At 39.9% G+C, this 14725-nt stretch overlaps 1 protein-coding gene across 2 annotated transcripts in view; it reads left to right on the top strand.

Moving 5' to 3' along the window:
* Nucleotides 1-2192: 2192 nt before the first annotated feature.
* Nucleotides 2193-14725, top strand: part of usp53b (ubiquitin specific peptidase 53b) — a 28178-nt gene continuing 15645 nt past the window's right edge. For both annotated transcript variants that reach the window (XM_084045404.1, XM_084045403.1), the window contains exons 1-11: nucleotides 2193-2503; nucleotides 6471-6668; nucleotides 7335-7495; nucleotides 8831-8923; nucleotides 9100-9234; nucleotides 10587-10700; nucleotides 10986-11068; nucleotides 12436-12541; nucleotides 13281-13427; nucleotides 13824-13973; nucleotides 14193-14361. In XM_084045404.1, coding sequence (XP_083901530.1) covers nucleotides 6569-6668; nucleotides 7335-7495; nucleotides 8831-8923; nucleotides 9100-9234; nucleotides 10587-10700; nucleotides 10986-11068; nucleotides 12436-12541; nucleotides 13281-13427; nucleotides 13824-13973; nucleotides 14193-14361 — 1258 coding nt within the window. In that variant the 5' untranslated portion in view covers nucleotides 2193-2503; nucleotides 6471-6568. The remainder of the gene's footprint in view (nucleotides 2504-6470; nucleotides 6669-7334; nucleotides 7496-8830; nucleotides 8924-9099; nucleotides 9235-10586; nucleotides 10701-10985; nucleotides 11069-12435; nucleotides 12542-13280; nucleotides 13428-13823; nucleotides 13974-14192; nucleotides 14362-14725) is intronic.

Raw genomic sequence — 14725 nt, 5'->3', positions numbered from 1 at the left:
ACACACACACACACACACACACACACACACACACACACACACACAGTAGTGTAAATAATCTGCCAGGTTTCACTTGACACACTATATTTACAGAAAGTAAGAATAGCAGCAGCAGATAAACACTCAGTGTGTGGTGAACTGAAAGAATGATGGAGGGATGATGGTAAACAGAAAGAACCATAACTACATCTGATTATGAAACCAAGGCAGTCATGTCTTCTCTCATTATGACAAGTTGAAGTTAGAACAGTCTGACCTTCTGCCTGAAGACACTTTGCCTGCCTGTCTGTCTGTCACTGAACCTCAAACTGACCCCACGCTGCTCTTGAGGATTGCAACACAGCAATGCCCTTTAGGCCAGTGGTTCTCAACCTTTTTAAGCCGTGCCCCTCCAAAATAATAATATTTGAACCATGGGGACCCCCCACCCTGACAAGCGTTTGGAATTGTAGGAGTTGAGGCATTACATTTAGTTTGACTCGGTTCCACAGATAAATATTGTTAAAATAGCCGATCTACAAGCTCACAACGCTTCGCGTTGGGACTCGAGGCGTTGTGAGCTTGTAGATCTGCTATTTTTTGACTCTTTCTTATATTATTTGCCAATTTGGCCAATGTTTGACCACTTTTTATAGTATAGTTTGTTGATTACTTTTGATGCAGTAATGGTCATTATCACTATACTATCATCTGGGGACCCCCCCCAAAATCCTGTGGGTCCTGACCCACAGGTTGAGAACCACTGCTTTAGGCAACACTAGGGGCGGACTTTGACCTCTCAAGTACCAAAACATCTAATCCGAGTCAGACATCCTACTAGCTGGAGCTGGACCAGTGTTCTAGGAGCTGGACCATTTTAACACTCTCGTTAAGTCGACCTTGCTAATTATTTAACTTCCGTTCGTGGCACTTCAAAATAAAGCAAAGCATTTACTATACTACAGTTTTTTAAATGAATAATAACCAACCAAGCCCCCAGAACGGTGGTGGAAGTGGAACAGTGAAGCTGCCGTCAAATTTGAGATTGCACGGAGACTTCCGCATTTAAAAAGCTACTGCGCGTGCGTCTGAAACGCTAGTGCGCCTGCTTTATTGGCTCTATTGGCTCTTATTGGTACTTCTGGGTGCTTCATGCGCTCGTGAACAACTTTTGTTGGTGGGGGCGGGGCAGTCCACCCTCTAGATATGTTATAACTCTATGATAATGTTATAATGAGAAAGCACTGTAGAAAGTATTAGGAATAGATATAAACAATATTGATAATAATAATAATAAGTATTATTATTTTTATAATTATAATAACAATAATGAGAAAACATTAGAAACAGTACGGGATAGTACAGTATATGATATCACTTAGTTATTAATTGCCCTAACTCTTTTTATTTACTTATATATGCATGTATACAAAAATGTAATCATCCGTAACTGTTAAGTTCAATTCATTAGAAGAAACTATACACAAGTAGGCGGGTCTACAAATCAATTTGGGGGCCCTTGACATGAAAATGTTTGAGAACCACTGAAGTCAAGTCAATAAGAAGCTAATTTTAGTTCATAAGATTCTTGTAACCACTATCACTCCAGAACTCCATCACAAACAGAACAATTACCAGTAAAGATAGATAGGTATTTCCCAATTTTCCCAATAAATCAGACAAGCTGTCTTGTGATTTTTTTTATTTTAATAATTTTCAGCACTGTTCCAAACAATTATAAAAACAATTTAATTTACATATTCATGTTTTTTAAATCATTATTATTGCTTACAAGTTACAGAACATATTCCTTACATCAGCAGAATCTACACTCTACCAGGGAGAAGTTCCAATTCAAAATATTTATCTGTGGAACTGAGTCAAACTAAATGTAGCTAATGCCTCAATTCCTATACAATTCCAAGAGCTTGTCAGGGTGGGGGTCCCCAGTTCAAATATGATTATTTTGGGGGGTCCCCAGTTCAAATATGATTATTTTGGGGGGTCGCGTCCTAAAAAGGTTGATAACCACTGGCCTAACACATATTTAGTCAATAAGTACTCTTATCGTGAAGCCCACCAAGAGGAAGTAACATAATTATGTCGGTGCGCTTGACGGGCGTGTTGAAACCATTTAAAGTGACAGAACACAGTCTGTGTCTCAGGCTGGTACATCATCACATGCCAGAGCAGTCCCGTTGTACAGGACGGCTTCTAACCATTATAATGGTGGTCACTGCGTCTTTCTGGTAGCATCTTTCTGGTAGCCAAGAGTGTCGGGGTATCAGATCATATGAGCGTTATCGTTATCGGAGGACTGGAGGGAAGCTACCGAACAGACAGTATATACTGTATGACAGCTTATCTAAACGTCTGACCATAATCTGCAGCGATTTTAGACCATTTATTTATCGTAAAGGTTGGAGTAGATTTGTGTGATCGTGGTGTTCTGTTGACAAACGGCTCTTGGCCGAACACATCATCACACACCAGAGGCTGGGAGGCAGATCTCCACTCATACAAGGTGAGTGTTTCGGCCATGATGTTATGTTGCAATAACAGGCTTTTATCCAGACTGACCATGACCGCAAGTTGCGGCATATTTGGGCTACTGTTAGTGAAGTGGTTTCCCCCCACGCGCATGCGCTGAAACAGATCTGACAACAAGCGTTGCTACTTGTTTAGCTTGTAGATCTTTTTGGCACGCGACTGGTGGGTTAGGTAGCAGAGTGTACCAATAGATAACAAATAAATACATATAATATGTAAATATAGTATTTTATATACACAGGAGTGAGATCTCAAACTTAAGAATCTAACTGTCCAAAGAGTATCCCCTCTCTTGGTAAACTATTATTAGTATTGTCAATGGTGTAAAGTAACTAGTAGGACATTTACTCAAGTACTGTACTTAAGTATAATTTTGAAGTATTTTTATTTTACTGGAGTATTTCCAATTTGCAGTACTTTTACTTCTACTCCACTACATCTCAGAGGTACAATTATTTTAAATCTTTATTTACTAGTTACTTTCTAGACTTTGATTATTATTACAAAACATAGATTAACCACATCAGCCCTATATACATCTCGGCCATTTGAAAATGTAGATTTGCTATTTTCAAAAGATTTGTATACATTTTATAAATTTGAAAACTTGTGAAATGAGACATTCTGCATAATGGGTACTTTCTACTTCTGGTACTTGAAGTATATTTTGACACCCACACTTTTGTACTTACATTTTTGAATTCCGGACTTTTACTTGTAACAGGGAATTTATACATTGCAGTATTGATACTTTTACTTAAGTAAGAAATGTGAGCACTTTTCCCACCACTGAAATATAGTAATTTATGTACACAGGAGTGAGATCTCAAACTTATTAAGAATCTAACTGCCCAATATGAGTCATGATCCATCCTCTCTCTTGGTAAACTACTAGAAGCTCGCCCCCGCTACGCGGGGGCTCGCGTCTAGCCCGCGGCCACGCCCACGTAGCGCCCGCGGCCACTTGGCAACTCATATAAGTGGCGTAGCGTCATGAGGGTCAGTGGGGCCGTGGCTCGGTCAGTGAAGACCCTGTAGTGCGGATGATATGTGGCATAGAGGGGCAGATTGTAAATCCCCAGAGGAAACATCCGTGGGCTACCATTGGTTCAGCGATGTGTGCGGTCGCCCTGCGGCCCCTCCTCCTCCACCAATGTGCAGTATTGAGAGCCCTGACGTCACAACAATTGGAGCGATGGGCACTGCACTGTGGTTGGTTAGGGTACACCTAGGGCCCAGGTAGAACCCAGTTAAAGCCTGCATGGGCAAACCCAGGTAGGACCCGCCTTGGTCCCACATAAACATGGGTAGTTGGGGCCCACCTAAGGGCCAGGTAGAAGCTACTTATAGCCTGCATGGGCATCGCAGTTGGGACTGAAGTGGATGCCGCTGACATTGCTGACATGGGGTCCATATGGTTTAGCCCACCTTGAAACCATATGGGAACTACGCTGGCATGCTGGCTGTAATGCAAACGCTGCATCATACCTGCAGTGTGTAGTTTGATGTTGTGTGTGTAGCAGATATACCTGCAGTGTGTAGATCAATGTCCATATGAAAGTCAATGCCCAGCAGTGTTTTTTTTCCCCAGCAGAGTTTCTAGTGTCTCTGTCTCTCTCTGGAAGAGGTTGCACATGAACTCTGCAGCCGCACTGAGGCGCTTCAACACAAACACTCTGACATTAAGCTGCTTCACACAACAAACATCAGCACGATGCTGCTGTTTGTCCAAAAGACACAATGTCCTCTCCCACCGACGTCATGTGTTCATTTATCGACAGCCGTACAGACTCCTTTTGACACATTTTACCTCGTTTATCCAGCTCTCACTGACTCATCGGGGTGTTATTTTGCTGCGATTAAGTCAACGATGTGAGAGATTAGCTATCACAGACGGACGGACAGGGGGTGAAACATAGTCTTGCGCCATGCCTTTCGGCCTGGCGGAGACAATAAAAAAAGGAAAGTAAAGGAAATGAGCATTTCTGCAACAAAAGTAGTCAACAAACTATACTATGAAAACATGGGCCACATTGTCAAAGAATGTAAGAAAGAGGCAGTCATGTAGAAAATAGCCGATCTACAAGCTTACAAAGCCTCTCAACGTGAGGCGTTTTGAGCTTGTAGATCGGCTATTTTCACAATATGTACTTGTGGAACGGAGTCAAACAGAATGGGGGGGTCCCCAGATCAAGTACGTTTATTTGGGGGGGGCGGGGGGGGGGGGGGGGGGGGGGGCGTGAAAGGGTTGATAAACACTGCTGTAATCGGAGCGAAATTATCTGAAATTACTACATGACCATAATGCAGCCTAACATGCGTGGCACGGGGCGGTCCTGCCATTACGTTAGTTACTGTAGTTGCTGTGGAGCTATAGTTCTCCAGAAGACACACACAAACATACACCATCTACAATGGACTAACTGAGCAGCAATATTGACATTCACCACACGAACGTGCATTGTTGACAAAGTGATTGCACAGCCGCTGCAGGCATGACAACCACGTTAGCGTTAGCGACATGGCAGCTATCACAGCGCCCTGTCCGTCGTCGCTGGGACTAACTGTGATGGCTACAGCAGTAACAGCAAGCTGTCTGCGATGCCATTGTCTGGAGACTGCTCTTAGCGTGACACGACCAATGAGAGTGAGCGCTGTAGTTGTTGCTAAGATACGGTGGCGTCTCTGCCCCATAGCTTGTAGATCTCTCACGCATGATTGGCGTAGGCTGCGTTGCCAGGTCTGACTGTTTGTATAAGCGATTTTGGGCTTATTTGGGTGCACTTTTGGGCTCGTTTCCATAGACCACGGCAGCGCTTATTTCTTTCCCGTGACCGATGTGGCAAAAAAAGTGCAAAACGAACCATCCGGAAGTAAATTGCGAGATGAAATATATAGCACTTTTTGATTATTAGAGAAGGAGACACATGTGAAGGTTGAAAATGAAAGGTAGTTGATTATATAGTTTTTCATGAGGGATTTTTGTAGCAAGTTGTGAGAGAATTGGGCCACTCCTGTGGGCGGGGGGCTGATTAGAACCATTGGGGTTTGAAAGGAGACGCTCTCTGTTTGAGTGATAAGATTATTAGTATTGTATCAGATTGTATCAGAATGTAGGCCACTTGGTATTAGAGGTTGACACAAAAACTCTTATGTCTGAATCAATGAGGTTTACAATGTATTAGTTATGAATGATGGTTGTTAAGAACTATAGGACAAGGCAGGCAAGATCAATGTTAGTCAAAATAACAAGCACATGGGTTGAAGTATTATTAACCCGATGTGTTTTAGAAACCATTCATTTTAGTAGTTATTGAAGTGATGAAAGTTATTCAGTGAGTGGTGAGTTAGTTTTCTGGAGGAGATGGTATATATTATGAAGTTTGGTACACTCTCATTTGTTTTCTGTTTTGTAGAGGTAAGGTAGAACTTACTTGTACCTTAATGCAACCTTCTCTTTTCATCATAACTCAAGTCATCATTCTGAACATTAAACACATACGTAAAGCAAAATGTAAGTGCCAAGTCTTCTCTTAATGTTTTGATCAGGTCTTTAGTATTTTGATGCATGACACAGTGTACATCTATTGCCATTTAATTTACACATTGGACCTCTATTATAAGTCTCTGGATTCTCAAGTAATGAAAGTGTGCATATCATGTTCTGGACACAGCAGATTACATCACTGATACAGTTTCATATTGCAAAGGTAATTATGGTATTAACCACTTAAGCCTGATTTTTACTTTGTGACACAACGGTGTCACAAAACAAAAATAGCTGATCTACAAGCTTATAGATCTGCTATTTTGGGAGGAAAAAATAATAATTGAAAATGTTGGACGCCAGGTTGAAAGTGGTTACATTTAATGGAGATTTTATTTGAATAGAAATACACTAATAATACACAATAATCTCCTCACTTCTTTTCATTTTCTAGATCGTGTCCCTTTGTCTCTCAATGCCCAGTAGTGCCAGGATAAAGATGCCCTGTGGCTGATTGTGTCAATACTCCTCAATGAAGAACTCCGGAGGTGTATGGGGATGAGATGGGTGGCGCCCATGGCCAGACCACAGTACCAGCTCCTCGCTTCTCCCACCATGTCCGGCTGCAAGTCTCCCCACATCTCTGGAGAAGGTAACGCTATTCATCTGGCATCTGACCAGATAAGTCATTTGGATTGGTGACTTAATGAAAACTGTGTCTAAGCTGAAGTGTGATGTCATCCAGAGCTGCTTAATAGGAATAGTGCCATGTATACCAGGATAGGCCAAGATAGGAAATCTCATTTTGAATCAGACTCAAACGATACCAGAACACACTGTGGAAAATATGCAGGTGTAAATTCTATTATCTATTTTCTTAACAATAGGTCAGCTACAGTTCTGTTCAGATAAACAGTATTTACAGAAATGTAACACAGGGGTCTCCCCTGAATATACTGTTAAACTAGCTATTTAACACTTATTTTACCTAAACAATATCACTTGCACCACTTTTAACCCATTAGAACATCTGTGTTAATTTTGGTTTTTGCTTTGGCTATGCGTTTGCTATTCAGATATACAAGGTCACAGCGCGTCACTTTGTGCCGTGCTGAGAGCTTGTACATCTGCTATTTTTGAAACATTTTTAAAAATCTTGAAAGTCTTTGAAAAATGTTGAATAATTTTGAATCAAGAAAATGTTTGAGAACTACTGATTTAGAAGGCAGTTGTAGAATCTGCCTCAGGTCTTAATGGGTTTAATATACCCCAAACTCTTGTCATTGAAACAACACGTATAAGGTGATTCTCTTGTCAGGCACAGGCTCCAACTCAATGGCATGGGTGAAGATGTTCAAAAAACCTGGAGGGGGGTTGAAGAAGTCCTATCAGCCTGGTAGTATGCTGTCACTGGCTCTCACCAAAGGCCTGCTGAATGAGCCTGGGCAGAACAGCTGCTTCCTCAACAGTGCTGTTCAGGTGAGCTTCAGTGTATGGCTGGGCCATGTGACTTCAAATCAATAATCACCATTATTTCAAACTCTTGCCTTGATTTTGATAAATATATATATATATATATATATATATATATATATATATATATATATATATATATATATATATATATATATATATATATATATATATATATATATATATATATATATATATAGTGAAGATTGCAGATCTACTACAAGCCCACAACATGTCGCATCGCAACGCATTGTGAGCTTGTAGATTGGCTATTTTCACTATTTTTGTATGCCACTATTGTACATCAAAGTATATTACAGGATTAAGTGGTTTACCAGACTAATCGATATAGTCGATAATACAAAATCTATAACATTTTTTGTGTTGATTTGTTGATGTATACAAAAATCACACCCTGTGTGAAGAGAGTGGTGCCTTTGATGAGCACCGTATTGATGTTGTCATCAATGTTTGTTTATTGGACATACATATACCCGGACACACAGACAAAGTCAGATATAGGAGTGGTTGGCACCACTCAAAAAAAATGAAAGAAATAGAAAAACTATAAAAGACACCTGCTTCTTGATTTTGTTATTAACCTACATGACCAATTAAGTTCGGTTATTGGTTCTAAGAATCAATTTATATATTTGTTTGATTACTTGCCCAGTCCTACTTCAGTTACTCAAATGCAGATACTTCACTGGCCCTGAACATGCTGAACTAAAGTATCACTGGTGCTGGGTGATGTCTTCAGATCAATATTTCGATTATTTCAAAGTTTTGCCTCGATTACGATTAATGAACTTTTTTTTGTCTACTAACTCGACGTATTGAATATCGGCTATTTTCACTTTTTTGTATATGCCACCTGTATAATACAGAATTAAGTGGTTAATCATAACTCGATTCATTTAGTCTATTATTTAAAAAATAATATTTTAATTATATTGTAATATTTATATTTTTTACGTGTTGATTTGTTGAGTACCGATGTCTTGACGTCACTCCCACTACCCCTGGGTCACAGCTTTATTTTTTGCACCCCGAGTCACATACCTGACAAAATCGCCAGTTTGTTTATTTTTGGAACACAAGTCTAGGAAAACAAGCCCAAAAGAAGCAACTTGAGCACTTTAAACCTATATGCATCGACTATTTGAAAATAGCAGATCTACAAGCTCACAACGCGTCGCAATGCGTTGTGTTAAATATAGTTTCGATTATATTTTTGATAATTTCCCAGCCCCAAGTATCACAATGAATTCCAGTTCCAGTCAGCATTAATATCACTTAGATTGTGATTTTCTGACCAGTATGTTGTCAAAACCTTAACAGGTGCTTTGGCAGTTGGACATATTCAGGAGAAGTCTGAGGCAGCTTCCAGGTCACTTCTGTCTCGGTGATGCTTGCATTTTCTGTGCTTTGAAGGTTGGTATTCAGTATACAGTATTCAATACATCCAAGTATAATAGAATGTAGTAGAATGTTTTGAAAGCTGGAAACGTCTCTAGTTCTCTTCAGCAATTAAAAGCAGACATTCAACACATACTGTCTAAATGATTGTATTGCTTCAGATCAGAAGGATTTCTTATTTTATTTTTCAGAGTATATTCAGCCAGTTTCAACAGAGTAGGGAGCGTGCACTGCCCTCTGACAGCCTGCGTAACGCCCTTGCTGAAACCTTCAAGGATGAGCAGCGCTTCCAGCTTGGCCTCATGGATGATGCTGCTGAATGCTTTGTATGTTCACCCTGTGATTTATGATTTAAGGTGAAATGTTGATGAAGTGTTTATATAGATATGTAAACACACACAATGCTTCAGATGAAGCTCCCAGCTGTTTAAATCGTATGTTGAAAGCAAAGGGACAGTGAGCCAGGGCACCCTCAGACTGTATGCTGTGTCCTCTGTGACCTTGATGTACCGTGCAGTGTGCACTACTTACTTGAAGCAAACTTTGGTTGTTGACATGGGTGCAGAAGTTAGAACTATCATGTTGTTTTTAGAAAGCTTAGTGTCTATGATCCTGGTTAATAGCCTTACTGCAATAGTTCCACATGCAGAGGTGATTGGGTTCTCACCAGCTGACTTGGATTCAGCCTCCATGCACGTAACTGAACATGTGGTCCTTGAGGCTCAATGAATTAATGCAGTATCTTTGTAACTTGAATGTCCTGGGTTCAATTTCCGACCTGTTGCATGTCATCTCACACATCAGTAAGCATCGCTCCATATAGTCCATGAGCCAGAGCCCCAAAATTGAGTAATGATTATCGAAAGAGTGGGCAAAACCATACCTATATTAAATTGTTTATAGGGTCAATATAAGTAAATAAATATATGATAAACTTTCCACAGGAGCAGTTTTTTCATATTTATCACACATTTTGTTATTTTCCCCATACGTACATGACAGGTGAAAAAATGACAACATTTAAAAACTTGCTACCATAATGAAACTTCCCCAGTTGATTACTTACATGAAGACAATGATTTATCGTATTACAAGTTTTCTGAAATTGTATATTTAAATATGCAAATTAGGCATACGTACATGACACTTACTTATATTGACCCTATAAACAATTTAATATAGGTATGGTTTTGCCCACTCTTTCGATAATGAAATCTTGTCTGGCTCATGGACTAATATTTCTCCAAAAGGAAATTGAGTCAGTGACCCACACCCCAGTGGTCAACATGTACTGTACGATCTAGTCAAATCTTTCACAGGGTCCAGTGATAATTATCACAACTGTTAAAAGTGAACTTTTGGAGAGTTTTCTAGTAATATATTTTTGAGGAGCTATTATAGAAATAAGATTGTGTGATGAAGCAACAGGTATAAATGTTTTAGGGGTAGATGTAAAGTGACAGTATTTGGAGAAGAATCAAGTCAGCATTTTAACACACTTTTATATTTATTTACTTTTTTTGTTTTGTTACACAGAATTTAGATGATACTAAATCAGCAATGGCACAGATGATGTTTATACGTGTATTATCCGTTATGTTAACATTTTCAATGTGTGGTAGCATGTACAGTATTCACTTCTGACATTGTACCTGCTTGGACTTACTGTACATATTAGGAGAACATCTTGGAACGGATTCACCTGCACATTGTTTCAGACACTGCAACTGATGCTTGCTCATCCAAATCATGCATAACCCATCAGAAGTTTGCCATGACACTTTATGAGCAGGTACATATTTGTTCCAATTAATGTATTATTACTTTGCTTTATCGTTCATTTTACAAAATACAGGATTATTTCTGATTCAAACCAACGTTATATCTGTGTAGAAATGAATAGAAACTCATTGTTAAGACAATTGAATAAGCTGTTTGCAAAATGACTACTGTTTTTCACACTGTTGCTGCCATAGTTTCTGTACAAGAGAAAAATCACATAATTGGAGTGAACTATATCCCGTCAAATCAACTAATGTAAATTGTTATAAAACAATGCTCATCCTTTACATTGCAGTTTGTTTGTCGCAGCTGTGGTGCATCTTCTGACCCCCACCCTTTCACTGAACTGGTACACTATGTCTCCACCACTGCTTTATGGTGAGTACATCTCATTACTTTACCTCGGTTTCAACCCATTAAGACCTGAGGCCGATTCTAAAAATGTTTTCTAAATCCTAACAGTTTTTTGAAAATATGATGTAGCAAATATATGTTGTTACATCAGTACTGCTTAAAACTTTTTCATGTCAAAGACCCCCAAAATTATTGCACAAATTCTCAAGATTTTCCAAAAATAGCAGATCTACAAGCTCATAGAGCGGTCAAATATATAACCACTAGTCCATACCCGTGGATGTGTGCAGTCAAAGTATTACGTGCGCACACACACACACACACACACACACACACACACACACACACACACACACACACACACACACACACACACACACACACACACACACACACACACACACACACACACACACACACACACACACACACACACACACACACACACACACACACACACACACACACACACACACACACCCACAGCCACAGCCACAGCCACAGCCACAGCCGTCGCAAGCACGCAACACGTCGCGAACACACACACACATGCGGCCGGACCCGTCCCTCCCACAACCTGGATTAGAACATTGGGATGTGTTTTTGGAGTAGTTGTGAATAGGATGTCGTCCTGTCCATGCGTTGCTGTGGGTGTACTTAGGTGAACAGAGCGCATGGAGTGTAGTCCCTGGCCAGTCCGTGGCCAACAGCAGTAAACAGACAGACCGACAGACAGATCTTTGTTAAATTATTGGAGGATGTAATCAACATCGAGAGGAAAAACATAAAAACAAATACTATAGCAATGCAGAGTTATAACCAAAAGAGAAATACAATTATACTTGATACATGATTATACTGTATACAATGTATTGTAAAGCCCTATGTAAAATAAGGCTTTGACATTGGTGCCTGCCTATTTACAGATAACGCATCTATCTAGCTATCCTGTATAGCACCTGTCCACTGAGGGTGCATATCGTCACTGTCTGGCAGAAACCTTGTATGTCCAAAACCGTTTCTTTCCAGGAAATGGTAAAATAACTTGTGTTGCAATGGATCCAATGTCCACAATCTTTATGAAACCCACACACACACTGAACCACATTCACTCTAAAAAAAAAATCGATAATTGCAAAAATAGCCGATCTACAAGCTCACACGCATTGCGATGCGTTGTGGGCTTGTTGATCGGCTATTTCCGCTACTTATATGTGGCACTGTTGTATGACGAAGTAGGGCATTAATTTACGCGGGGGGCATTAAAAGTTGAAATATGGATATATGAGGTTTCAGCGCGACAGCAACAATGTGCTGCCGCAAACATTTATGGACCTCCTCCAGTTTAACTATGATCCACCGACTACACAACCTGTCGTCTTTATGTTCAGCCAACAGGTCGATCGTATGATGGGGAAGAATGAAAGGCTCAGATCAGACATGTTTGGAGAATTGCTGCAGGCAGCAAACGCTATTGGTGATCCCAGAAGATGTCCGGTATGTTTCTTATGGTCATTGTTTGTTGTTCCCTTTCTATTTCTATTAGAAAAGAAGATATGCACAATTGCTAATTCATAAAGCGGCAGCTCTAACATTGCTTTCCAATGCCTTCTCCACATGCTTTCAAACCTCTGCTTGATTTGAATTAAACGTTGACCAGCAATCAGCTCAGTGAAGATGGATAGAAGTGACTGCTGTTGCATGCAGAGTTCTGGCTCTCTGGGCTTTCTGCTTTGACATTGCACTTGAAGCAGCCGGAAGGAGAGGGTGCCAGACTAGTGTTAGGATATAAATAGCAGTAGGAGCTTATCCATTTTTTCTCTCTCTCATCTGTGCTTGCTACTGCTGTCTACTACTTCAATGTGAGTCAGATTGGTGTAGCAAAGTGTCTTGTTCCCTTAGCCTTTCTTCTGCAAATTGCCAGCTATTGACTAAAATGGATTGTGCAAACAAATGTAGTAATAGTTTTTTTGTGTGGTGAATCAGATCATTTTGACAAATAAAAACTAGAAGGACATTTTTGTGTGGTTCTGTGTGTGTAGGTTATGGCATTTTCAATTTTGCTACACAGATTTTGAATTTTGTCTTGTATTTTCACCCTGGATAGAGTACTATATTGAGGTTTTAGAAAAGCATGACCTAGAATTTGTGTTGATGTTGTAGACTACCAGCTATTTAAAAAAGATTGCAATGTAGTTTTTGTAAAATAATTCTGATCTTACTATGTGCTCTGCAGAGCAACTGTGGTCAGAGCATCAAGATCCGACGTGTGCTCATGAACTGTCCAGAGATTGTCACTATTGGATTTGTATGGGATGCTGAACAATCGGACCTTACAGATGATGTCATTAGGTCACTTGGTCCACGCTTAAACCTGTCCGGGGTAAGAGCAGCGAGAGCTACACAATTTCTCTGCCATTTGTAAACAAACCACTCCAGACAACGTGTAATGAATCAATGAATGAATATTCTGTGTCACAAGAATTGAGAAATAAACAGACAATACACACTGTACAGAACACACACAGTATACATATTCTATTCTGCAAAAAAAAAATTCTGATGAAAGAAACTTGAAATAATTTGTGAAAATAGCTCAATCTGTGGCTTTTGTTTGCAAACTAGTGGGCTTGAAAATACTGAACAGTGCACCAAAGTTGGTAGCTTTTAGAATAACCTTTTTGGTTGAGGCAGTCAAACATACTGTATACTATATATCAGATTTTCCTTTGATGACTTAGCATTTACCAAAGGGAAACATTTCCCTTTTGTCTTTCAGTTGTTCAATCGTGTAACCGATGAGAATGCCAAAAGAAGTGAGTTACATCTGGTGGGGATGATCTGTTTTTCAATTAAACATTACTCAGCCTTTGCCTATCACACCAAATCTTCAAAATGGATGTTCTTTGACGATGCCACTGTAAAAGAGGTAAGTAACTAACTACGTTCTGTCATTCCTTTGTCCTACGGCAAAAGATGGATAACTTTGGAAAATCATCATATTGTTGTTACATTCTCTTAACCAATTAAACCCTATATAATTAACTGACCGGTGTCCCACAGGGGTCTATACTTGGCCCCTCCTTTTTTCCCCTCTACACAAATCTGTTCACTGAAAATAGCTGATCTACTCCTTCGCTTTTCACAGATTGGATCCAAGTGGAAAGATGTTGCCTCTAAATGTATCCGGGGACATTTCCAGCCTCTGCTTTTATTTTACACCAATCCTGAAGGGACTCCTGTCTCCAGTGAGGATGCACCAAAACAAACAACCATGTGTTCCCGTTACAAAGCCCAAGTTAATGGTGAGGTGACAGGTAAGATGAACCCTGATGAAAGCTCTCACAGTGAACAGTTATAGTACTTATTCTTGCATACAGTACCTACAGTAGATGTGTGTATTTTACCCACTTCAACCCTCTATTCTTAGTAAAAACGGATCTGAGCTACAACTGTATTTGGAACGCTTTTGTGAGCTTGTAGATCTGCTATGTTTGGTGAATGCCCCCCCCCCCCCCCCCCCCCCCACAACATTGTTGTCAATGTTTGACAACAATAATTTCCTTTTAACAGTCCAAAAAGGTTACATTTCCTTTTTTCTCAGATACATCTTTCTACAGTTTTGTTGTGAACTTTTGGATTTGGGTAAATTATTTCATACCAAATGTATGGCCGTTGTCC

The sequence above is a fragment of the Gymnoscopelus microlampas genome (assembly GCF_963454915.1).
Source record: "Gymnoscopelus microlampas genome assembly, chromosome: 2".
Lineage (NCBI taxonomy): Eukaryota > Metazoa > Chordata > Actinopteri > Myctophiformes > Myctophidae > Gymnoscopelus > Gymnoscopelus microlampas.
Note: the sequence above shows the minus strand (reverse complement) of the source record. Positions and strands in the feature narration are given on the sequence as shown.